This window comes from Myxine glutinosa, chromosome 1 (genome assembly GCF_964187855.1).
Source record: "Myxine glutinosa chromosome 1, kmMyxGlut1.1, whole genome shotgun sequence".
Taxonomy (NCBI): Eukaryota; Metazoa; Chordata; class Myxini; order Myxiniformes; family Myxinidae; genus Myxine; species Myxine glutinosa.
Genome location: NC_136261.1, coordinates 439,026,067 through 439,052,930, shown reverse-complemented (window position 1 = coordinate 439,052,930; position 26,864 = coordinate 439,026,067). Strand labels below are relative to the sequence as shown.

The following is a 26,864-nucleotide window of genomic DNA, read 5'->3' as shown; positions in this document are numbered from 1 at the left end:
TTATGAGTGCCGTGGTATTATGCAAGTGTTGTCGCAGTTCCATCTCTGGAAAAACTGATCCTAGATAGCAAATCCCTCCCCAATTATCAGGTAAGTACGGATAGGCTTTATTTCCACATACAAACATGGTCCCGTGCGGTGCCACTAAATGGGTGGACATGCAAGTGAGAAGGCCTGGAATGGTGTTTGTCCCGTTTTCCCCTCTCCACGCCAACTGGAGGTGTGTGAGGTTATGTAGCGGCGAGCTTGTAACATTCACTAGCAGCCTGTTATTCCCTTTCCTAGGGTCCGCGGGGAGGGTATTCCTACTCACGGATTTGCCCACCATTACTTGGCCCTTTCCTTCCAAGCAGAGGACCCCCCTGGTCCGTGTTACCATCGGCATGTTGTGTCCTATCCTTTGGTTGGCGGCCTTTCCCGCCACCTCGTCCGCCCTTGCGTTGCCCCGAGCAACGTCAGTGTCCATCCTTTGATGGCCGCGACATTTGATCACCGCAATAGTGCGGGGAAGCAAAATGCTTTGGAGTAGCCCTTCCACGCCTACCACACGCACCACAGATGCCCATATCCACCACAATTTACCTGTACCCTCCCTCTCTACCTAGTTTAAAACTACCCTCCATGGGTATTCGTGAAGGGGGTCCATCTTTCCCAACCACTCCCTTCACACCAGCCACTCCACGTTGTCCATAAACCTGAGACACACACAACCTGTCCATTTCACAGTGAGGTGGGGTGCAGATCAATTCTGAAATCACGAAGAGGGTTTGTCTGAAATTCGTCTCATGAAAACCCATCCAAGAGTCCAGTGTAACAGACAGACAAACACATAGACACACAGAAGACCCCAGGGTCCCATCAAACTAGCTTGTCCCCAGATCCACTAATGTTCACTTTCTCCCATTACAATCCCCTTATTTAATTCCCTGTGCAAATTAAACTGACAGTTCAACCCAAGGTCGCAGCACGAGTCGGGCCTGGTGTGGGAGTGAACCAGATAAGACTTTGGCTGAAATCTATTCTTTTTCTGCTGGCCCGACCAAGCCTGTTTAAAGGAAATGCATGTTAAATGCAGTGAATTTTCTTCTACAAATGGCAAAATGAAATTGGACGTAGCTTTTTAAAGCACCTTTGACAATTTCCAGCTAATGTTAACCTTTAATTTAAACCAAATTGCAACTAAAGTTGTTTTCCTGAACCCAGGCAGTTACATACAGTAACAACAGTTACATACAGTAACATACAGTTACAACCATGCCGGGAAGACGACAGGTGATCCACTTTCAACAGACACCACACTACACAGAAACCTTTGGCAATGCAACAACCAAACTCCCAAAACAACAACAACAAAACATCCAATCCACCTCAATGGCTCACCTAGCAGCTCATTGTGTCCCTGTCTATCTCTTCTTGCATCTACAGTCACATGTACCCAGAGTATATGAAACAACCACTCAAACTTAATCCAGCCACACATACCGTTTCCCAAAAAATTCACAGGGCAGTCCAAATCCAGACCAGTCATGCATTTACATGTAAATATTAGATATAGTATCCAAAAGTAAACAAATGGTCGACTTGCAGCTCACAGATGAAAAGCTTGTATCTTTAAGATTGATCTAAGCTTCCAACATTTCAAATCGTCACTTGAAACGTCAGCTTATATCAAAAATACTTGCTCATACCTGGAATCGCACGTTCAACCCTTTGTGTCATGACACAATATCTATTTAAATAACTATTTTCCATTTATACATTCATAGAAATGTTAGCGTCGGTCACAATCCACATGGATTGTAGCTGTCAGCGAGCGAGCCATCCATTCCATACAAGTTATTTCACACAACCATTCTCCATACACCTGGTTTTGCACACCTGTGCCCACACACTGACTCCAGGCTTCTTCATTCAATACAATGCACTCACCCACACTCACAATACTCTGCTCAATATACAATACTCTTCTACACACACACACAGCATCATTTGATCTAACTACTCCCTTCTGAAACTTGCGCTTTGCAGTCACCCCTTATATTATTGCGCTCCCCCATCACTACAATCCACCAACATGCCCCACCACAGGCATCATGCCACCACTCAGCCCCACAGCCACCCATGGCCACTGGAAGCGATACTGACACTCCGACATTGATACTTGCTCCATCTACAACACATATTTACACAACAACATCAACTTCAACTTCAACTCGGAGCACACTGACGTCATCTCCCATTTTCCCCGTCCCATATGCACTAGACTATAGGAATTAAAATTGAACATAAATCCACAACTTAAATCAACGTAAAACCCAGCAGTTTTATCAACAGCCCAGCCACCATCCTTGTTCGCTCTCCTTCTGTGGAACTGTAACCTTCAACCACACGAGCCCTTTATCACTTTGCACTTCCAACAACCTTCTTCACACTTCCTCCCGAACCCCTTTTGGCATTGGCCAGCATCCCAATGCTCTTAAACAACAGATTCAACAACATCCAACAAGTGAATTCATTTCCCCAGAACTCATTCCCCTGCTCAGAAGCCACCATTCTGTTAAAATTATTAACATGCCCAATGGCAATCCATTCTGCTCAGGGTTGCGTGCTCCTAACATAATACTGGATTCCAACCTCCAACCCAGCCACCGTTTCTCTGAAACAGCTCCAATTGTTTTCTTTTTCCCCGCACGCAAGCCAGTCCAAGCCAGCAACTGCACACAAAAAAAATCCCAGCACGCCATGACCTTCACACCCCCACCAAGCTAGCATTCCCAAAAAACAAACCCTTGTTGTCTTTCCTCTTCCAGTCATACAAACCGAAGCACACCTTTGTCTGCACATGTACTTTAACCATGATTATATGAGCCCCAACACCAGGACTGCTCCCTGGCGCAGTCAAAACTCGCCTCCACACCCCATCCAACCACATATCTCACTCAACCTTGCCAAAATCCAATCTATTTACCTTTGTTGCACACAACATCTGTCCCCCATATATCCTCAGTTTAATTTCAGTTTAATATTTAGTTTACATCATTCCATACACAATTTGGGCAGTATCTCATCCCTAGTTCACAAATTATCGCAACAACTTATCTGATCCTTAACCTCTGACCCAAAATTGCAAATGATGTAACCAGCCCTCACACAATGCATAACCCTACCAAATTGCATACAAATCCGTCCACACCTTCCTGAGACGTCCTGCTCACAGACAGACAGACAGAAAAACGTACCCCCAATGTCCTAACAGGAAGGTCTCACCGAGACCCATTCAATCCACACTGTAGGCTGCCACAATTCTTCCCGCAGGGACACACCACCCCTTTATAGTCACACTTAGTCATGCCTACAGACACAGTGAATGACATTCGACACCATAACAGACACCGCAGACACCGCTCCTTTTGACAGGTGCAATCCAACCCACAGCTTCCATATGTCAACCTCTATCTGGAGCCTCACAAAGCCAAAAGTCGAGCATGTTCACTGCACTCCACGCAACTAAAACCATTTGATGAACCACACAATTTGCCAGCCACACCTCAACCATGCTGACAGCGACACAGCCTGTCATCCTCCCAAAGCAAATTAAAACAGATGACCTCTTAGAAAATACAACTTGCCTCTGCAAGAGTTCCACCTCCGAACAGATAAACGACAATCAGACTCCATCTATCTATAATTCCAGTAATCTCTGTGTGTGTGTGTGTGTGTGTCTGTGTGTGTGTTTGTTTGTTTGTCTGTGACCGCTGTTTCTCGACAACCACGGGTCCGATATACTTGCAACTTGCCAGGTATATTGCTGGGGACCCGAGGATGTGCCTTTTCAAGGTTTGAAATTAATCGGACAAGTAGTTACCGAGCTATGGCGATTTCTTTACCAAACACCGCAAGCCGTTCGCTTTGGACCAAACCATTGCATGTAAATAGAGGGGGGGGGGGGGTTCTGTGGTCGTTGCGAATGGACCAAACCATTCATGTAAATAGAGGGGGGGGGGTTCTGTGGTCGTTACTGCCACGTGGTTTCAAAGTTTTTTTTTGTTGTTGTTGTTTGCACGCATGTTTTTTTGCACCCACGTACGGGCACGCCCTAGGATGTTTACACACACACACCCCTACACAAATTTTTTTTTTTTTTTTTTTTGGCAAGGAACGGGCACCCACGTACGGGCACGTCCTAGCTTATATATAGTACGGGCATGCCCTAGTATTATAAATGCACACACCCGATGTACCGAAACAACAACCAGCTGGTCCGTCCAGGGATTCCCCACAAACACAAGCCACCTCCAATGATCTTCAATTGAAGTGCGGAGCGAAAGCTCTCACCTCAACCCCCACAGCCTTTCTAGGGAGGCGTGCTCTACCATGCAGCACCCTCTTCAAACTATGTCCTTTTACGAGCATGCCTACTCCACCAAGCACCTCGGTACACACGTTCCTGCAGCCTTATTCACATAGTACATACGCACCCTTTCAAATGTCCTTGACAACCTCGGTCTTGGGGAAGACGGTCGCAGTGCGTGGCATTCCCCCTCACATCACCTACGCCGCCCTCATTCCACAGTCCATACAACAGCAGCCCCCAGTGCCCATCAAAGTGCCCACTCCACAACCCACAATTTCTCAGGGCACACGCCTGCCTTTACTGTCGAAATCCATGTTTCAAAAATATAACTCCATGGCCTGCTAGACAGCCAGACAGACACAACAATGAAACTATAACCTCCATTCTCCTTCCATGGTGAGTTTGTAACCCCAATTTGTCTTGTCAATTTGTTCCATATTATTCCCATATTTTCCTATTCCCCTTCCAATGGAACGTAAATCACGGAAGTAAGTTACCAAAAGAACTCCCCTCCAGGCCAAAGGTGTGTATTTCACACCTCTACAGCATTTCACACAATGATATAATTTTAATCCTTCTCATTACACAGCTCATTGGCTCCCATGTCTTGTCAAGCAATGTGCAGCTTCACAATGTGCTACATCCTTCGGATGGACGTTAAAATCGACATTCCCGGCATGGATTTCAATATTTATCCAATTAAATAGCCAATGTTAAATTCAATCCCACCTGCCCAATAGCTATTATGAATCCCAATGTCCCAATATAAATTGTTTCAACTCGACTTTCAACCAATTTTACCGCCAACAAACCACCATTAACCTCCCCCTGTTATTTATTTATTTTGCGTAAATAAACAAATAAACAAGAAAATAACCTAGTCTGTTTTGAAAATAAAAAGTTCCCATATGTCTATCCCCGTAACACCCACCACGGGTGTGCACTCCTGCACATCCCCACTCGCGTGCTCCGATGTGCCCTCTCGCACACTTGCTACAACATAAAACTCCCTTTTACTGAATTAAACCTTGGCCCTCCGTGGAATCGCACCACAGACTTATGATCAGACAACAGGCAGACACGTCTTTCCTACATGACATCATACATTGGGACCTTGTCAGTCGGATCACAGGCCACAGGATAAATGTTCTATCTTTAGCTTACAAAAACCTCCTACCTACCCTACAACACCGTCAGGTTGTAGAAAATATCCAAGTAAGTGTTTTTACGCCCCCTTAACTCTTTCTAATCTTTCTACGCAACTTTTTAAAACTCACAATAGTTCAACTCAGCAAGATTTTCTTTACTATTTTCCCACGTCATCCATACCTAATATACACATCCATACATACAGCACAAGTAGCCAATACCAATCGACATTGCATAATTCTGCAGGCAATACAAGAAACCCTTTCACACGTCAATGACACACACACACAATGGACACAAATACATACTTCAATGACAGACATCCATATATACATTTATTCATTCATATATACCAATGAGTCTCTCAGACGTCGCGCGAACACCGGATCGACTCCAACCATGCACCTCCAACAGCCACTCCCCTGCCAACCTAGGCAACATATTTCAAATCATGCGTTTCCCTATACATTCTCCATACCACGTGACTGACAAACCGGCTCGCATTTCAAACCACTGCGCACATTCAGCGGTGTTAACAGTCGCAAAATTCACAGCACAATGACCTGAGTGGGTCGTGTACAACGCCTTATGTCCCAATCATTCAAAAGAAAGGGGATTCTTAGACCGGGGTGGAAAGGGTGAGTTGGGGTGGAAAGGGTGGGGCAGGGAGGGTGGTGTTGCCTGGAACCCCGGGACAGAGCTCAGGGCTGGCAGGGTAGGGGTTTGGTATCTGCCTAACCCTCCCACAGGGACTTGCCTTTCAATGAGCGGCATCAGTCACTCGTCGGTCTACCTACCTATTTCCTTAATTGCTTTATCCTCCAATTTGTTCACCTGCTTCCTCAGGCTTTTTAGTTTTGATACTTCACCTGCCAGGCTGGCCTGTTTCGACCTTGCCTGTCACTTCAAAGCCTCTACCTTCCACCAACTAAAGATTTTCCAATAGTCGGGCGGAAAGTGTTTCTTTTCCTGTTCTAACTTATCCAATGCCCCATACAGCACATCTAATTTTTCCAGCGCGAAAGACCCTTCTTCGGGCCACGGTTCACCCAGATCCGGTCAGCGCAGCCCATCCCTTCAATGGTCTCGCCGCGGCATAGCCATGCCCTTTGAACATAAAAAATGCTGGGGTATTTCTGAGACGCTCACCGGCCTTCACAGTTTTATTACCCATCCGAGAAAAATTTGGTCTATCGACGTTACCTTATACCCGCAAGGTTCGCCCACCTGCACGAAGTACGGCCATCTGCCTAACTCCTGAGAGGCTCACCCGCCTACACAGCTGTCTAACCTAACCGTACCTTACTTTTCCTGGCGTCCTACGCCCTTATAATACTTCTAACCTTACTTATGATTCCAATGTCTCCTGGGTAGGCCTCGGATTGGGACACCACCCTTATCCTTGCCCTCACAACCCAGAGATCTATTACCCCTTACCCTCACGTAACGTTACCCTAACGAATCCATAAACAGTCAGTTGCTCCAGGACCCAAGCGGTCCGTACTTAAATTTAGGTTTGTGGATCAGGTTTGAGCAGGGAACGGAACAAATGGCACCCGAGCAAGAGAGTGGGTTACAATTTAGACTGACCCCCAAGTCTATAAAGGAAAAAACAAAAGAAACCCAAAGCTCACCTGACCCGATTGAGCTAGCTGGCCTGTCCACCCAGTCGCTCGCCTGGGACCGCGTCCCAGACTGCACAGACTGATCCCACCACTGCCACCATTTTGCTGGGATGGGACTTAAGACTTGGGACTCAGAAGACTCAGAGAAGGAGCAACGGATATATTTATTAGAACTCGTTATACACAAGCTTGTGGAAAACAGGATGTCGCAGGAAGCTCACACAAAATGACCAACTCTACAACAAGATGCTCTGAAAATGTTTGATCAGGGCTTCATTGTATATATGAAAGATAGGGGTGTGGTTTAACATCAGGACAGGAGACAAAGGGTGGACTTACATGGCCCCCACCTCAGTCCCCTCCTGTTGTCCAGTTAGTTTAAGGAAGTCTGAGGCTAGGCGAGGGTTATGCCCTTTGATATCATAATCATTGAAGCTTGAAGGGAAATCATTGAGGTTTGAAGGGAAAGAAGGAGATAAGGAGTAGACAGCCTTAAAGCTGTCATCAAGAAGAATATTGCGAACATGGAGGAGTATAGCAGCTTTGCAGCTGTGACCACAGTATGGAAACAAAGTCTGGATTTCGACAGGTAAAGAGAACATGCCATTACAAGGCATGAAAGTCATACAAAGTATATAATCCTTAAAAGGCATTTCAAACAACAAAGTAATGTAACATAAGTCCTTTGGTTGGGAAAGTATAGAGGGAGTGAACAGTCATAAATGTGCCAACATACAGGAAATTGGCAGAGGCCAGAAAGATAGCAGTTTGCAACCAAGGCCATAGTATGGGGAACAAGGGATTGTGCCAACACAGGGCAAAGGTTTGTAAAGCATTTAACTTCCTATAAGGGTACAGCCAGCTTTCAGAGAACATGGAAAGAATATAAGTATCAAAAGGATACAGTAAACAATCAAACCAAACATATAATTGGTTATACTTGGTCAAATGGTAAGAGAGCACAAAGGGGGAGGGGCTCACGCCCCACATATATATATATATATGTATATATATATATATATATTTTTAGACTGTTCGTTATATCCTGGCCACCTCGACTTGAATCTCAACCTTTTTTGTGTGTGTGGGGGGGGGGGGGGGGGCAGGGGTTCGTTTCCACTCTTCACATCTGTGTTAAAAGATATTCCCTCCATTAACATTGCATAACCATTGATATTGAGAAAAATGTGGGAGCAACCAGCTATGTGGCCTTCACATTGAGACCTGTGTAACTGCGCTGCTTGGCAGCAATCATCGATGGCATGAACTGCAGTCATGTAATGATGGTAAGTGCTCTGCAAGGCTTTCAACTGGTTTGGTGAACAACTCTCGGTTTAATCAGGATTACTTTTCGGGATGTGGACAACTCCAAACTCTCAAATGACTAATAATTGATCATAATGTGCCATTACATATTCACAATCACACAGACACTGCATTTGTGCTTTGAGGACCTCTCTTTATTGTGAAACCCTTCACAAATACAAGTTTCATGAAAAACATAAGTCGAAGTCTATTCTGATAAACAATTTTACAACAAGGGTGTGTTCCCCATATCACACATGGCAATGAAACATGGACGACCGCAAAGATCGAGTAAAAATTGATGTTCAAACAATGGAAAGATGCCATTTGAGCAAAACCAAAACGGGACAAGAAAAACAACTAAATCAGGCAGAAAACAAAATTACTAAACACTGGTCACAATCAAAAAACTCAAATGGAACTTGGCTGGATACATGGCAAGGACAGACAAGAATTACAAACTGGAAACCGAAGGAAGGCCTTGAAGGGAACATGATGAGATCCAAGATCAGATTGAGAGATGAAGTTCTGTTTCCATTTAAGTTTTTGGCATCAATTTTTCAACAATTCTTTATTACAAGAATATGAAGAACCAAATTAACAGGTTTTACATTTTTTAAAAGCTGTCATTTTATTTAAACTTAGTTTGAGGATGCAGATGGGGTTACAATTTTGAGATTCTTGTTGCCTTCTGACTCCAGTTTGCAGTCATTGCTGTGGACATTCTGGTGACAGCAAGCTGTCTGGCTTTCATCAAGGGGTTTGGGATGCCAGCTGGTTGTCAGGGGTGGCAGATGGTACTCTGAGGAGTTGTGCTTTCAAGGTCGATGCCCAAAGGGATGTACACTTTCACGATAGCTTTCTCCTTCCTGGTTCACTGAATACCTTGCCGACTGCCGAGGATCGCTCAGAAGGGTGGCACAAACAACCCAGTGTGGCACCTTTTATGTGATCGCTCCAGCGTGGATTGCACCATGGAAGGTCAAGCTCCGTTTCGAAATAAAATCCTCCTCACAAATATAACATTTTAGGCAATGGGCCGAGCCCTCAAATTCTTACTTTCCACGGTCTGCATCAGAGAAGTGCTTCACTTAAAATATTTTCATCAGCTGGAAGATTTCTAAGAACATTTATGAATGTTCCCATTTAAAAAGCCAGCACATTTTTTCAATGTACTGTGGAGGTAATAAGGACGATGTAATTACCCTTGCAGCAGGCAATTCTTCTGAAATAATGACGTCATTGTAAGCCTTACTCGACCAATTATGACGGTTGTAACACAGGCTCCACAAAATTATCCAATCACAGTCATCGTACAGTGTGTGCATGAACACGTTGTTGGGACATCGCAACATGGCGTGCTGCATGCACGTTGTGGACCAATGTGCAGACAAATTTAATTTATATTTCGGACATAAGTTTGCAAAACTTTCGTGGAAGTGTTCATGAGTGGAAAAGCTTGGGAACTAGAGAAAGTACAATTGCCACCAAAACAAAATCAAACGATTACATTTGGAGCTTGTTTTGGCACCAGATCTTCTCGATGTTGTTCCTAACTCCGTTGGATATCACTGTGCATGTTTTATGCGTTTCACTGACAAGACCAAGATTGGAACCAATTTGTCTACAGTCCTGCACACTACAAATTGCATAGGCCCACTCACTGCCCATCGGATGAAAACTTCACCACGTTTTAGCACTTGTGTGTTGATAAACAGACGTACGTATGACCACTGCACTAACTTGTTGATGTGGAGATACTTACATGTTGTATGTCTTGGTTAAGCTTTTTATTTGTATCATCATGCGTGATGAAACACAAAATTAATGACTGTTTTGGCCTCTATAATATACATACAGAATCTATGAAATTAAAATATTGCAACATAAAGCTATTCATTGATTAGATCTCAATGCTATTTCCTCCATTTTCACTTTGTTGCTGTAATTATTTTTCAAATGCAGCTGCTACAACCAGTGAAACCCAGAAGCAAAAAGCTAAGCAGAGTGAGGAAGCAGCACCCAAGTTTCAACTTCTCCGACAGAAAGGACCTGACTGACATGCTCTACCATCTAGGGCTTCTCACCTTTTGCCAGTCCAATGCATAATTTGCAGCAAAGAAAGGTACATCACCGAACACTTCAGCAAAAAAGGAAAAAAAGAAAAACTTATCCAGTGTGAAACAGAAACAGTGGGTAAGCTGGTAAATGCTGCAGAATTGCACAAAGATGAGAGCATTTTATTGCATACACTTGGACAGGATCTTGTAGCGTTAGAAGTTGGGTACAATTTAACTTGTTACCAGAGCTGCACAAGATTTCTGAATAGGAAAGAGAATGAAGAGGGTCTTGAAAAAAAACCTCGATGAGGCAGAATACAAATACTTCTGTGTATCAGTCATAGAAGAAATAATAACAAAGAAACGTGAAGTGCTGCACCTGAAGAAATTACTATCTTCATTTAAGAAATGGGTATGTGAGGTAGAGGGGGTAGATATTGGATACAAATCCTTTTATCTAAAGGAGACTTCAAAAGACAAACCCATTTCTGAAGTTTTTGAGATCATCTCGCAACAACAAGAGTGATTTAGTGATTGTGGAAGATTTGTGTCCAGACGAGGTGTTAGAGGAGGTTGCTCTCCCAGTCTCCCACTCTCCTCTGATGTGAGCACAGATGAGACAGATGACTCGGACACAAACCACGATGAAACCACATCTCATGTGAATGCAGGGCATAACTATAGAGTTCTTTACCATGCTGCACAATCACTGAAGAGGAGGATCATTGCAACTTGTGCCAATCCTCAGCTCATCTGGCCACCAACAGCAGCAGACATCAACATGGATGCTGCTGCTAGTGTTGTGCCTTATGAGTCATTCAACTTCATGGCATGGTCAACAGGAGCGTCCGATGAACTTCCTCAATAAATTACATGTGTAAACGTTGGTGAAGATAGAAGTAAGAAGATTATTTCAACTTTCCAGGATATAATGAACATTGCATTCAATGGAAGGAGGCTCATGCCAAAGCACTCTGCGTTGGCTATATCGGTTGGACACATAACTTGATCTGCTCAGCTTATCGGGCTGTCAAATGGCCTGGGACATTGTACTTCCATTTCCCAGGTCCTTGAACACGATACAGCTCTGGCCCAACTTCAGATTCAGCGAGGAGAGCATTTCATACCTCCAAGTATCCAGCCAAATATCCATGCAACGATTGCACGGGATAACAATGACTACGGTGAAGAAACTCCATCTGGCAGAGGAACCACCCACAATACCAATGGTATAATAATTCAAAGGCAGGTATCCACTGCTGACTCACTTGATGAAGCAATATCTGCGCAGATCGAAATGACGAAACGATCCCTGCAGCCACCATCAACCAACATGGAATTCTGTCGTGGAGGGCAAAGGAAAGGGCCCCGGAAATATGCTGAGAATGTCCAACTGGACTTGGAGAACCATATCCATGTCCAATAAACTGCACAGAAAATCGATAGCGCATACTTTCTCACAAAGACGGCAAACCCGAATGAAAGTGTCCTACCTGGATGGACTGGTTTCAACACATTGTTTAAAAGAGGTGCTATTCCAACACAAACAAATATTGGCTACTTACCTGTCATGGATGCCAGTCCGACTCAGTTAAACACAGGGTACACGATCCTATGCCGCAGCCTTGCCATAGCAGATGGGTTGGGACTCAGTAAGATTGTTGTAGTCATGGACCAGGCCATTTATTCAAAGGCTCAAAATATCCGATGGAACTTGGGCCAATCCTCAGCTGATCTGGCCACCCACAGCAGCAGACATCAACATGGATGCTGCTGCCAGTGTTGTGCCTAATGAGTCATTGAAGATGATGTTGTGGCTAATGAGTATTGGAAAGCGATATTCTGATGCTGGCTTACAGAACATTATCATCGAATCTGAAGTGATTGCTACTGGGTCTGTTGGGGGAGTAATAAGTGGCCATCATTAGAACAGGAGTATAAGATCTCACAAATTACTTTGTGAAGCACTGCAACGACTCCGATGGCAGTCATACTTGGATACTGTATCAGAAGAGGAGAGAAATGTCACTTCCCAGCTTGCAATTCACCTGCAGAAGGCATTCCCAGCTGAAGACTTTGACAACCATGTCAACTCAAATAAATTTCAGGAGCTTGTCGGTGGCTATGAGAACTTCATCATGGACAACCTGAATAATGAGACGCTCCACTTCTGGAGCATATATATTCCAATGGTTGATGACTTGCTTCTATTCATCAGGGCTACAAGGCAAGCCAGTTGGAACCTTCACCTGTCGAGCATCCGTTCCATTCCACCTTGGTTCTTTTCATATGACAGAATCAATAATGCAAGGTATATGACATCGTATTGGTTTGAGACGTGCTGCTTGAGACAGAGTCACCCTGACATCGATGCAGAGTTTCAAACTGGGAATTTTGTTGCACAAACACAACAGAAGCATGGGTTTGCTCAAATTGGTTGTGACCAAATAATTGAGCAAACTGCAAACCGAGACTCCAAGACAAAAGGAGGAGTGACTGGATTCACACTCAAGAAGGATGCAGTGCACAGATGGACATTATTAAAATATGAAAGAACTGCCATTACGAGAAATTGTCAGGAGATGGCGATGGTTGGTCATGACACTTCATGTCGGGCCTGTGTTGGCTTAGACAGAACACGAAAAGAGCGTGATGAGAAGAACATACAGAACATCATGGATACAATTCAAAATATGGTCAACCCTTTTGATCCTTCACTAGAATGAGACAAGCTGTCTTACATAACATCAGGTCAGCTTGCATCAGACCTGTAGCTGCAGACCTTCATGAGGCTAAGGAAAAAGGTGAAGTTGCCTTCACAACATTCTGCCAGAAGAGACTTCAATCAAATGATATTAGTTTTCATGACGAAGATGAAGCTGAAGACTTTCAAGGATACAGATAAGTCCACCAAAACAAAAGTGAAGGGTAAAGAAATCGCCTTGATAGCTGACCAGGATCTGTCCGCAGGCTGATTGTTGTTGGTTCAGTGAGAAAGGTTGACTTCAAAGAGATGCTGGTTCATTAATTGGGTCCATTTCCTGCACCACTGGCAAACCATGACGGCTCTCCTGTGAAAACCAACAAAGACAAACTCATGCACTTCCTGGAGGGATCAGTTGAGGAGATCCCATTTGGATCAATGTGGGTATGGGATTTGATGGCACTCATCAGAGTCGTCAAACCACAGCCAACATTTGGACAGTTTGCTGATGAAATGTTGAAAGTCCTTGTGAAACAGACAAAGATGAACAAGTCCAAAGTTGTGCACTTTGTTATGGACAGATACAGGTCTGGCAGCATAAAGAATGCTGAAAGAGGAAGACGAGCAGAGGGAGGGACCCAGATCAGTGAAATATTTTCTCCTGATCAGAGGACTCCAAAACAATGGTCCAAGTTTCGATCTTGTGGTGACAACAAGGAAAAATCTGCTCCAGTTTCTGTTCAAACAGTGGTGCAAGACTGGGAAGCTGATTGATGACATCACAATTATTGTTGGACATTGCATTGAGTGTCGTTCTATTGGAAAGCAGGGGAATGATGAGGAAGTTTTGCAAATCCCAAGCCTGTTCTCAACACAAGAAGCCGATACGAGACTTCTACTACACTCTTTGTTCACTGTAATAACAGTGATCACATCATCATCATGTTCAGTCCAGACACCGATGTCCTGGTACTATGTGTGGCATTTTGCAAGGACATAGATGCAGAGGTCTACTTCCACACAGGCAGAGGAAGTAATACACGCACAATTGTTGTCTGTCACATAATTGACCATTTCAGGAAAGAAGTTTTTTTTTTGTATACAAGATCGAGGCTCGTGAAAGAGCTAACATTAATCACACAAAAAGTCAACCCGACACACAAAACACAAAAAATAAGGGGAGCGGCAGACAAGATGGGAGGAGAGGTGGAAGGACACAAACACAACATTTGAGAGCAGGGACATCGGGAGGCCTTGGGGGGAGGTGGGAGAGGTATAAAACATATAAACACTGCAAGGACTAAGGTGAATTGCCGGGGGTAGAAAAGATCAAGGTTTTCGATGGGGGAAGATAAGAGATGGTGGTGAACAGCTGTTTTAAAGACCTGGAGGGAGGAGTGGGATTGAAGGGAGTGGGGGAGTTTGTTCCAGAGGCGGGAGAAAAGGGGAATGAAAGAGTGAAGGTGAGCAGAGAGCCTAGATTTTGGCAGGTTAACCAGAAGAGGGTTGCAGGCAGATCTTGTGCGACCTGAAGGAATATTGGGGGGACAGAGCACAGACAGAGCTGGGGGAGCAAGGCCGGAGAGGAGTCGGTAGAAGACAGAAAGACCACCTACCTGTCTGCGGTGAGTGAGTGAACGGCCCTCGGAGTTGACTTCAGCGCAGGAGATTCCAATGATTCTGAAAGCTTTGGCCTCAACAGCATGAAGCCGATCTAGGTGTGAGGCAGGAGCACCAGCCCCGAGGGGGGAACAGTATTCCATTGCGCTGCGGATGAAAGTCTTGCATGTGGTGAGGAGCTCAGGTGTGCCAAGGAAGGACTTCGCATGATGGAGGATGCCCAGTCGGCGACTGGCTTTGGAGGCCAGCTTGGAAATGTGGTTTTCCCAAGAAAGATCATGGCAGATAGTGAGACCCAAAAGCTTGAGCGACAGAACTTCTTGGAGAGGATTGTTGAGAAAGTAGATGGGAGGGTTTTCCAGTCGGTCCTTTCGGAGAGACATTGTAAGAGTGTGAGATTTGTCAGGATTGAAAGACATGTTCCACTTGTTTGACCAGTCTGTGATTTTGTCCAGGTCTGCAGAGAGTGAGGAGGCTGCAGACTGCCGATCTGAGGGATGAGGAATGGAGCGGCAGATAGTGGAGTCATCAGCAAAGAGATAGACAGGATTTTCCAGGGAGTCGGAGAGATCATTGATGAAGACCAGAAATAGCACAGGGCCCAGAACACTACCTTGGGGAACTCCAGCCAGAACAGGAAGGGGAGATGAGAGAAATCCATTCAGGGCCACACGTTGCCTATGACCAGAGAGGAAGTCCGCAAGCCATGAGTGGAGATTTCCATGAATACCATTGGAGGTGAGTTTGGTGAGCAGATTTGGGTGCCAGACAGTATCGAAGGCATGTGATATGTCAAGTGAGACAGCTCTGATTTCCTGTTTGGCATTGAGGACCTCCATCCATTTTTGAGACAGCAGAAGCAACATGTCCAGAGTAGAATGACCTGGTCTGAATCCAAATTGATGATCAGAGATCAAGCCATTGGAGAAGAGATCTCGTTGGGAGATTGGGAGATCTCATTGGGAGATCTCGCGAGATCTTGGAGACGGCGGCAGGGATTTTCGAAGCTCCACACGGTCTCCACGTTTTTCGAAGTTAAGTCTGTTCACAATTGTATTTTGTCGAAACTGTATTTATCTTTCGGTGTGTGAAGTTATTGTGTGCAACTTTGGTTGTTTCTCGGTGTTTATCTTTCATAAATTGATCGTCTGTTTGCCGTGTCGCGAGCAAGGCCTTGTACAGTGTGCACTGTACAACCTTGAGGCTTTGTTTTTCTCTCAGTGGTCCGTCGTTTGTGATCCAATAACTTTCGTTCTCTGTATTCCCAGTCTTTTCACCCATAGCCTACTTCCTTGTGTAAATCTCAACTCAAAAAAAAAAACAAAAAAAAACAAAAACATTTCCTTCTCTGTTCTCATTCGTTTATTCATTCTTATTCGTTCGTTCGTTCTTCGACCACGTGTTTCTCCCCCATTTCCCCAGATAGTTTTCACTCATTAACCTTCAATGTTTACACTTTCCCCTCAAGTTATGTATTCCGTCATATTTTATAACACCTTTTTCTTCTTCTTCTTTAAAAGGCTGCTTTCGACTTGCTCACCAAATCAATTCATCCCAAAAAAAATATCCATCTCCTATAGTGCCTTTGTTCTACATTCCCTAAACTCTCCTGCACTCCATCCTCCATCCAGCGTCCTTAAACGTATTTTTAACTCGAAGGTCACAAGAAACTCATTTTGCAATAAATGTTCGTTTCCCATAAATCGTACACTTTCAAAAATCCAATCTCACCCCTCCCCTCCAAATCTTCCCCATAACCCCTCCCCTCCAAATCTTCCCCATCACCCCTCCCCTCCAAATCTTCCCCATCACCCATCCCTTTCAAATCTCCCCCCTTGCCCCCTCCCTCCTAAACTACTCCCTCACCCCTCCCCGCCAAGACGCCCCCTCGCCCCTCCCCTCCTAGACTCCTGCCTCACCCCTCCCCTCCAAATCTCCCCCATATCCCATCCCTTTCAAATCCCTCCCCTTGTCCCTTCCCTCCCAAACTCCCCTCTCACCCCTCCCCTTCAAATCTCCCCACCCTCATTGCTTCTCAATTTCCCCCCGCTCACTCCCCCTCCTCAAAGCGTCCTCCCCGCTTCTTCCCCCTTCAAACTCTCACCTCCATCTCCCCCAACCTTCTGCCTCGCTCTTCCCCCTCCTCAAATAACACCTCATTGTGGCTCACCCAATCACCATCAAACCTTTTGTCCGCCCCATCCTTCCCTTTCTCCGAGCTATTCTGAAATCTCTGACACACCTTCAACAGCTCTCCCTACCTCTTCCACCTCTTCCACATCTTACCCTACCCCTCCTCCCCCCTGTTCTGTATCTGATGATCCCCCTTCCTCTTCATTAACGGTATGGACCTCAAACATCCGGGGCCTTCGTTCAAACTTAACTGATCTCTCCATACAGGTTGCTTCTGTCAAACCAGACGTGATCTGCTTAACAGAAACTTTCCTCCTTTATGATGTCTCTGATTCCATAGTATCTCTCCCGGGCTACTCCCTCCTCCGGTATGATAGACCTGAGCCTCGTCCTGGAGGCGGGGTTGCTATCTTTATCAAAAACTCTCTTCCTCACTCGCCCTGCACTGCACTCTCTCCACCTCACCCCCAGGAATACCTCTGGCTACGGCTTCCCCTTCGCTCCCACCTCTTGTTCATATGTGTGTTGTACCGTCCACCAAACAGTGATGACTCCATCTACATCTCGCTGTCTGATGATATGGACCAACTTCTATCTACTCATCCCAACTCTCTCTTCCTCATATGTGGTGATTTCAACTGTCATCATGCCAGTTGGCTGGGTGTGGGTACCTCTCTCACCAGCCATGGCTCCTCAGCAAAGGACTTCTGCGACTCACTGGGACTGACACAATCTGTCAATTTCCCGACCCGGATCTCAGTCAACGGAACATCTTCTCTTCTGGACTTGGTTATGACTAACTTCCCTGAAAATGTCTGCTGCTCTTCTTCTGCTCCGATCGGATCATCTGATCATGTCCTTGTTAAAGTGGACATCTCTCTGACCATCCTCAGGGAGCCTGCTCAGCGTCGACGAGTCTGGCATTTCACTCAGGCCAACTGGCACGGTCTTCAAGCAGCCATCAATCATCTGGACTGGTCTCCCATCTCTACCACCTCTGACATCAACTCATCCTGGGAATTCTTCCAAAGTAAATTGCTCTCTCTCATGCACAGATTTATCCCATCTCGTCTTCAGTTATCATACCCTTCCTCCCGTCCATGGTACACGGAATCTTGTGGTGAGGCTGTTGCCCAGAAACAACTTGCCTTCGTCTCCTGGAAAGCAAATCCAACGGAAGGAAATCTCATTTCCTTTCACAAAGCCCGAAACAAGTGTGTGTCCACCCTCAGGAGAGCCAGGAAACAATATCTCTCCGTTCTCAAGACCGAACTCTCTTATCTGTCTCCCTCTTCCAAATCCTGGTGGCGTCTGGTCAAATCCGTTTCTGGTGTTTGTTCCCCCTCCATCCCCTCCCTTACCTCAAATGGCTACACAGCTGACTCCGCACATGAAAAAGCTGAATGCCTCAACTCTGTGTTTGCCTCTAAATCTTGTGTCCCAAACCCATCCCTCTCTGTACCCACCATACCCAGTCGTACCCTGCTGCTCCTGGACTCCGTGTCCTTTCCTCCTGACAAGGTGGAAAAGTTTCTGTCAACCCTCGACTCTGATTCTGCAACTGGACCCGACGGCATCAGCCCACGGGTCCTAAAATCCTGCTCTGCTGCTCTATCTCACCCTCTCTCTGTTCTCTTCACCCTCTCTTTTGCTCAAGGTCAACTGCCATCTGCTTGGAAATCAGCCAACATCACCGCTTTGCACAAAAAAGGTGCAAAAACAGATCCTAGCAACTACAGACCAATCAGCCTTCTCCCAATTATCAGCAAAGTCATGGAATCCATCATTGCTTCTGATATGAAATCTTTCCTCTTCTCCAATGGCTTGATCTCTGATCATCAATTTGGTTTCAGACCAGGTCACTCTACTCTGGACATGCTGCTTCTGCTGTCTCAACAATGGATGGAGGTCCTCAATGCCAAACAGGAAATTAGAGCTGTCTCCCTCGACATATCACGTGCCTTCGACACGGTCTGGCACCCCGCTCTGCTCACCAAACTCTCCTCCTTTGGTATCCATGGAAATCTCCACGCATGGCTGGCGGACTTCCTCTCTAGTCGTCGTCAACGTGTGGCCCTGAATGGGTTTCTCTCATCTCCTCTTCCTGTTCAGGCTGGAGTTCCCCAAGGCAGTGTTCTGGGCCCCGTGCTTTTTCTGGTCTTCATCAATGATCTCTCTGACTCTCTCGAAAATCCTCTCTATCTCTTTGCTGATGACTCCACTCTCTGCCGCTCCATTCCTCTTCCCTCAGATCGGCAGTCTGCTGCCTCCTCACTCTCTGAAGACCTGGACAAAATCACAGACTGGTCAAACAAGTGGAACATGTCTTTCAATCCTGACAAATCTCACACTCTTACTATGTCTCTCCGAAAAGATCGACTGGACAACCCTCCCATCTACTTTCTCAACAATCCTCTCCAAGAAGTGCTGTCGCTCAAGATTTTGGGTCTCACTATCTGCCATGATCTTTCTTGGGAAAACCACATTTCCAAGCTGGCCTCCAAAGCCAGTCGCCGACTGGGCATCCTCCGTCGTGCGAAGTCCTTCCTCGGCACACCTGAGCTCCTCACCACATACAAGGCTTTCATCCGCAGCTCAATGGAATACTGTTCTCCCCTATGGGCCGGTGCTCCTGCCTCACACCTAGCTCGGCTTCACGCTGTTGAAACCAAAGCTTTCAGAATTATTGGAATCTCCCGCGATGAAGCTATCTCTGAGGGCCTTTCACTCACTCACCGCAGGCAGGTAGGTGGTCTTTCTGTCTTCTACCGACTCCTCTCCAGCCTTGCACCCCCAGCTCTCTCTGTGCTCTGTCCCCCAAATATTCCTACAGGTCGCACAAGATCTGCCAGCAACCCTCTGATGGTTAAACTGCCGAAATCTCGGCTCTCCGCTCACCTTCACTCTTTCATTCCTCTTTTCTCCCGCCTCTGGAACAAACTCCCTCACTCCCTTCAATCCCACTCCTCCCTCCAGGTCTTTAAAACAGCTGTTCACCACCATCTCTTATCTTCCCCCATCCAAAACCTTGATCTTTTCTACCCCCGCTAATTCACCCCAGATCCACCTTGTTTGAAATTCCAACTTCTTTCCTGGAAGTCCTGGCAGTGTCCATATGTTTTATACCTCTCCCACTGCCCCCTTCCCACGCCCCCCCCCCCCAAAGCCCTCGCCCTCTCTCAGATCTCTCGATGTCTCCATGTCTCTCGGTCCCTGCTCTCAAATGTTGTGTTTGTGTCCTTCCCCCTCTCTCCCCATCTTGTCTACCGCTCCCTATGTTATATGTTTTATGTGTCGGTTTGTCTTTCTGTGTGATTAATGTTCGCTCTTTCACGAGCCTCGATATTGTATACAAAAAAAAAAAAAAAAAAAAAAAAAAAAAAGAGGAAGGATTTGATATCTGAAGCAATGATGGATTCCATGACTTTGCTGATAATTGGGAGCAGGCTGATTGGTCTGTAGTTGCAAGGATCTGTTTTTGCACCTTTTTGGGGTAAAGCTGTAATGTTTGCTGATTTCCAAGATGCTGGCAGATGACCTTGAGCAAAAGAGAGGGTGAAAAGAACAGAGAGAGGGTGAGATAGAGTGGAAGAGCAGGATTTTAGGACCCGTGGGCTGATGCCATCTGGTCCAGTTGCAGAATCAGAGTCGAGGTTTGATAAAAACTTCTCCACCTTGTCAGGAGAGAAGGACACAGAGTCCAGGAGCAGTTGGTTTCGACTGGGAAAGGTGGGAACAGAGAGAGATGTGTTTGGGACACAAGATTTTGAGGCAAACAAAGAGTTGAGGCATTCGGCTTTGTCACGTGCAGTGTCAACTGTGTAGCCATTTGAAGTAAGGGAGGGGATGGAGGGGGTACAAACACCAGAAACGGATTTGACCAGACGCCACCAGGATTTGGAGGAAGGAGACAGGTTTGAGAGTTCAATCTTGAGTGTGGAGAGATAGTGCCTTCTGGCACTCCTGAGGGTAGAAACACACGTTGGATTTGCCTTCCAAGACGCAAAGGCAAGTTGTTTCAGGGCAACTGCCTCACCACAAGATTCAGTGTAACATGGACGGGAGGGAAGGGTAAGACAACTGAAGACGAGATGGGATAAATCTGTGCATGAAAGAGAGCAGTTTGCTTTGGAAGAATTCCCAGGAAGAATTGATGTCAGAGGCATTAGAGATGGGAGACCAGTCCAGTTGATAGATGGCTGCTTGCAGACCGTGTCAGCCGGCCTGAGTGAAATGCCAGACTCGTCGGAGCTGAGGAGGCTCTCTGAGAATGCCCAGTGAGATGTCCACTTTAACAAGCACATGTTCAGAAGAACCGATTGGAGCAGAAGAAGAGCAGCAGACATTTGCAGGGAAGTTAGTCATAACCAAGTCCAGAAGAGAAGATACTCCATTGACTGAGATCCGGGTCGGGAAATTGACAGATTGTGTCAGTCCCAATGAGTCGCAGAAGTCCTTTGCTTAGGTGCCATGGCTGGTGAGAGATGAACCCACACCCAGCCAGCTGGCATCATGACAGTTGAAGTCGCCACATATGAGGAAGAGAGAGTTTGGATGAGTTGATAGAAGTTGGTCCATGTTGTCCGACAGCGAAATGTAAATGGAGTCATCACTTTGGAGGACGGAACAGAACACATATGAACAAAAGGTGGGAGCGAAGAGGAAGCCGTAGCCAGGGTACTCCTGTGGGTGGGGTGGAGAGAGGGCAGTGCAGGGAGAGTGAGGAAGAGAGTTTTTGATAAAGATAGCCACCCCACCACCAGGACGAGGATCAGGTCTATCATGCCGGAGGAGGGAGTAACCAGGAAGAGATATTAAGGAATCAGAGACATCTTGAAGGAGGAAAGTTTCTGTGAAGCAGATCAAGTCTGTTTTCTCAGAAGCAACCTGAATGGAGAGATCAATCATGTTTGAGCGAAGGCCCCGGATGTTTGATGTCCATGCCGTTAATGAGGAGAGAGGGGGAGCATCGGGTGCAGGACAGGGGAGGGGAGGGGTAAGGTCAGATAAAGGGTGAGAGGGGAATGTAGGAAGAGCAGTTGATAGTGTGTCAGAGATTACAGAAGAGTTACAAGAAAGGTAAGGATGAGAAGGACGAAAGGTTTGATGGTGATGGGATGAGGCACAGTGAGGATTTGTTTGAGGGGGGGTAGAGGAAAGTAGAAGGTTGGGGGAGGTGGAGGTATGACATAGAAGGGAGACGAAGTGGGGAGGAGGCAGCTTTGAGATGGAGGGGGGAGGAGGGAGAATTTGGGAGGGATTGTTGGAGGGGAGATTTGAAGGGGAGGGGTTGGGGGTGAGTTTTGAATGGGAGGGGCAAGGGAGGAGCTTAGGAGGGGAGGGGCAAGGGGGGAGTTAAGAGGCGAGGGGCAAGGGCGGAGATTTGAAGGGGAGGGGCAAGGGGGAGTTTAGGCAGGGAGGGGCAATGGGGGAGTTTAGGAGGGGAGGGGCAAGTGGGGAGATTCGGAGGGGAGGGGCAAGTGGGGAGATTCGGAGGGGAGGGGCAAGGGGGGAGTTTAGAAAGTGGATGATTTATGAAAGATGAACATATATAACAAATTGGGTTTGTTGTGATTTTCAAGTTAGCGATCCGTTTAAGAACGATGGAGGAGGGGTGGAATGAATGAGGATTTAGAGCATGTTGTGAGAAAGAATTATAAGAGATTGAATATTTTTTTGAAATGGAATGAGTTGAAGAGGAAATTTAAAGGAGCTTTTTATTTAGGAAGAAAAACAGCGTGTTGTTATAAACCACTGAATAAAACACTGAAGGGGAAAGTTTAAACATATTTAAACAGAACCGTGAAGAACAATGTTTTATTCACAAAAATACCAATGGGGAGAGGGCCTTGATGGACAACCACGTGCACAGGGCAAAACGTGGAAGGCAAGGGGAAAATGGGGGTGGGGCGAGACAGCGCATGTGGGCAGAGGCAAAAGCACACGAGGAGAAAGGGAAATAAAAGTTGTTTTTTTTTATTTGGAGGGGGGGGGGGGGTGGGGGTTACAACGTCAGACAAATAGCAGATGTTCAGTGAAAGTTTGGGGGAGAAGGGAAAATCAAAAAACCTAGCAAAACCAGCAAGGGAAGAAACAAACTTCGACGGGGGAAGCCTGAGGCTGCAAGGCCTCACACCCCGCGTGGCAAACAAACGATTAATTTATTAAAGATAAACACCGAGAAACATCCAAGGGACTCCCTATAAGTTCACACGCCAAAAGATAAAATACAGTTACGACAAAATATAATTGTGAACAGACTTATCTTTGAAAACGTGGAGACCATGTGGAGCATCGAAAAATTTGTGATGTCGTCTCGAGATCTCGCGAGATGAGTTTGTTTGTTCTGCGTTAATAGGATTTCATTGTTTTACTGGAACCGACACAGTGAGTGCTTTGTATGGTAATAGTAAACCAAAATCTGCAAAGATCTTGACATCAAGTAAAGACCACTGCTCAACATTTGAAAAGCTTGGCATGACGTTTACAGTACCACCATCCTTGCATGAAGACATCGAAGCATACACCTGTGAACTCTATGGGCAGAAGGGCTGTCGTGATGTAAATGAAGCAAGATGCAGAATGTTCAAGACTGGGAGCTGTGGAGAGAAAAGTTTGCCTCCATACAGAGATTTCATGTACAAGCACATATTGCGAGCAAACTCCCAAGCGGCCATTCACAAAATGTGCCTTATCAGCATCTGATAACATCTGATAACATAATCATCTGATAACATCAGATGATTTGCAAAATCATACCTTTGCATGATCAGAGGATTGCAATGCTCAAAATCTCGATTTAGAAGCATCTATGCAACCGTTGCTGGGGAAAAGAAAGTCCTCACCAACAGAGTTTAACTTCCTCTTTGTTTTGGGCCGTTGCTCATTAATGTGCAAATTTCGAACATGGGAACATTTCATTAATGGTTCATGTACACTTATTAAACATATCAAGCACATATGCAGATACTTCTCATCGTAGACCGGGGAATTCGAAAACCAAGCAGAATTAGTGGACTCGGCCCATGGTCTATTTGTACGGATACTCTCGTTGGTTGTTATCTCCACAGTCCGGTTTTATTTAGAAGGTGGTAGGAAGTTCTCCCAGAACTCAAAATCTCTACCTTCTTTTTCGGTAAAGGATTCTTTTTCATTGTCCAGTTTGTGAAACTTTGTTCTCATAGCTTTGGTCCAAGGGCTCGTTTCAGAATCCTCACTGAACCTCTGACAGCTGTAGATTCTTTGTCATGATATTCCCCGGAATGCTTTATAAGTACTTCTTTGGGATTTTCTTGATCATCCGGATTCCCTGTTGCTCTCACTATCACTGGTACAATTTCAGATTTCTTCAATTTCCAAATCCTCTTCGTCTCATTTTTCATATCCTGGTATTACAGATTTCATCTCTCCTGTGTGGATCCTCATATGTAATTTCAAACTGTCTTTTCGAGAGAAACCTTTATCACATATCGAGCATTTGTAAGGTTGCTCTCCTGTATGGATCCTCATATGTGATTTCAAATCGCCTTTTCGAGAGAAACATTTATCACATATCGAGCATTTGTAAGGTTGTTCTCCTGAATGGACCCTCATATGTAATTTCAAACTGTCTTTTTGAGAGAAACCTTTATCACATATCGAGCATTTGGAAGGTCGCTCTCCTGAATGGATCCTCATATGTAATTTCAAACTGCTGTTTTGAGAGAAACCTTTATCACATATCGAGCATTTGTAAGGTCGCTCTCCTGTATGGATCCTCATATGTAATTTCAATTTGCTGTTTCCAGAGAAAGCTTTATCACATATAGAGCAATTGTAAGGTCGCTCTCCTGTATGGATCCTTATATGTAATTTCAAATGGCTGGTTCGAGAGAAACCTTTATCACATATCGAGCATTTATAAGGTCGCTCTCCTGTATGGATCCTCATATGTGATTTCAAATGGCTGGTTCGAGAGAAACCTTTATCACATATCGAGCATTTATAAGGTCGCTCTCCTGTGTGGATCCTCATATGTGATTTCAAATCGCCGTTTCGAGAGAAACCTTTATCACATATCGAGCATTTGTAAGGTCGCTCTCCTGTATGGATCCTCATATGTGATTTCAAATCGCTGTTTTGAGAGAAACCTTTGTCACATATCGAGCATTTGTAAGGTTGCTCTCCTGTATGGATCCTCATATGTGATTTCAAATGGCTGTTTTGTGAGAAACCTTTGTCACATATCGAGCATTTGTAAGGTTGCTCTCCTGTGTGGATCCTCATATGTGATTTCAAATTGCCTTTTTGAGAGAAACCTTTCTCACAAATCGAGCATTTGAGAGGACGCTCTCCTGCATGGATCCTCATATGTTTCTTCAAATTGCTTTGTGTCAAGAAACCTTTATCAAAGACAGAGCACTTGTGGGGGTGTTTTCCTGTATGAATCCTCATGTGCATTTTGATGTTATTCGTTGAAGCAAAATCCATTCTGCACACATTACACTGATAACGTTTTCCCCTTTCTACAACCTTTTTGTGTTTGTTCAATTTAATATTAATATTGGTGTTGCAAGGCCCAGACATGCACTTGTATTTTATAGGAAGTGAGTCTTGATCTCATGATTCTTTCTTCAAAAAGGCTTCTTCTTCACTGTCAAGCTGGCACTGGACGTTATTTGTCTCATATTACTTCTGGATTGTTCTACAGAAAGAAAGAACACAACAATTTTTTTTTTTGTCAAAATCAAAATGATAAATATTTAACACTTTTCCAAAAATTTAATATTTTCTCAACACAAATGATCTCTTCTGCAAAGTTAATTTTATTACGTTTCCACTCACCAGTTGCAAAACAGGCAGCACTTCCTTTTGTCATGTGAATATCATCTGAACCTTTCTTTGCCGAAGCACATTTTGAATCTTCTGTGACAGATGAATCATTGTTGTGTTGTCGGCCTTCCACATTTACAGGATAGACATCACCTGTGTACAAATCAGCATCAGTAGTTTGGAGGGAAATGAGACAGATCCATCTTGAGAGATCATAGAACATGTTATGTCATGAAATGTATACTTCCATTTAAATATAAACAGAGGGGCAATACCCCTGGGCGCTCATCTGGTCGAATAAAGCAGTATACTACACTGACTAAAGGTATTTTAAACCATATCAGGGCATTTTTAACCAATTTGAATGGATGCTGGAGGACAGGGCAGCATGTACAATCATACAAACGTCATCATAAGACTTTAAACAAACAAAAGAAAAATTAACCTCCATCCCCCCCCCCCCCCTCCCCCAACGCCCATACACTTCATTAGACCCCATTTTTGTAAATGCTGGGAAAAAACGTTGGTACATCATGGGTTTGATGAACAGAATGTTGTGGTCAAGTTTTATTGGAATTGGATGTGTAATTTCTGAGAAGAAAGAAAATACCTATTTTGGAGGGCAGACACTGCCCCCTGCACAACCCCAAAGGGGCAGATTTTTTAAAATGCCATGAACAAACTTTGGTACAGCACAGTGGTGAAGGTTGTGGTCAAGTGTCATCAAAATTGTGTGCTCCCCCCCCCCCCCCCCCCACCATTGAGCCCCTTAGACTTCGATTTTCTACGTGCCATGAACAAACATTGGTACATCAAAGGTGATGACGGTTGTGGTCGAGTTTCATCAAAATAGTGTGTATAATTTCAGAGTCAAAAGGTAATTCCTATTTTGGGGGTGTTAAACATGGATCCATTTTGACTCCCGGAAGACCCAATTTTTTAATGCCGTGAAAAACTTTAGTGACAGCGCAACAAATATAATTTGTGCCAAGTTTCATCACAATTCAATCAGCGGTTGAGGAGAAAAAGTTGTAAGTGTTTCCGGAAAAATGGATGGATGGACGGACTGATGACGCACCATCACATAAGCTCCCCGGAAAATC

At 45.1% G+C, this 26,864-nt stretch overlaps 1 protein-coding gene and 1 long non-coding RNA gene across 3 annotated transcripts in view; one reads left to right on the top strand and one right to left on the bottom strand.

The window, feature by feature from the left end:
- The window catches only part of LOC144889664 (uncharacterized), a 306,207-nt gene that overhangs the window by 25,011 nt on the left and 254,332 nt on the right, over positions 1 to 26,864 (top strand). The gene's annotated exons all lie outside the window — the stretch shown is intronic.
- LOC137419054 (uncharacterized) overlaps positions 8,567 to 26,864 on the bottom strand; it is a 76,740-nt gene continuing 58,442 nt past the window's right edge. Inside the window, exons 2-3 of one of the 2 annotated variants that reach the window (XR_013621983.1) lie at positions 25,774 to 25,914; positions 8,567 to 10,573 (exon numbers count right to left, since the gene is read on the bottom strand). Coding sequence is in view for 1 of the 2 variants with exons in the window: in XM_078770745.1 (XP_078626871.1) it covers positions 24,322 to 25,515 (1,194 nt within the window). In the remaining variant the exon portion in view is untranslated. Of the gene's footprint in view, positions 10,574 to 22,932; positions 25,634 to 25,773; positions 25,915 to 26,864 lie in introns of those variants that run through there. The other variant, XM_078770745.1, reaches the window with a different exon arrangement.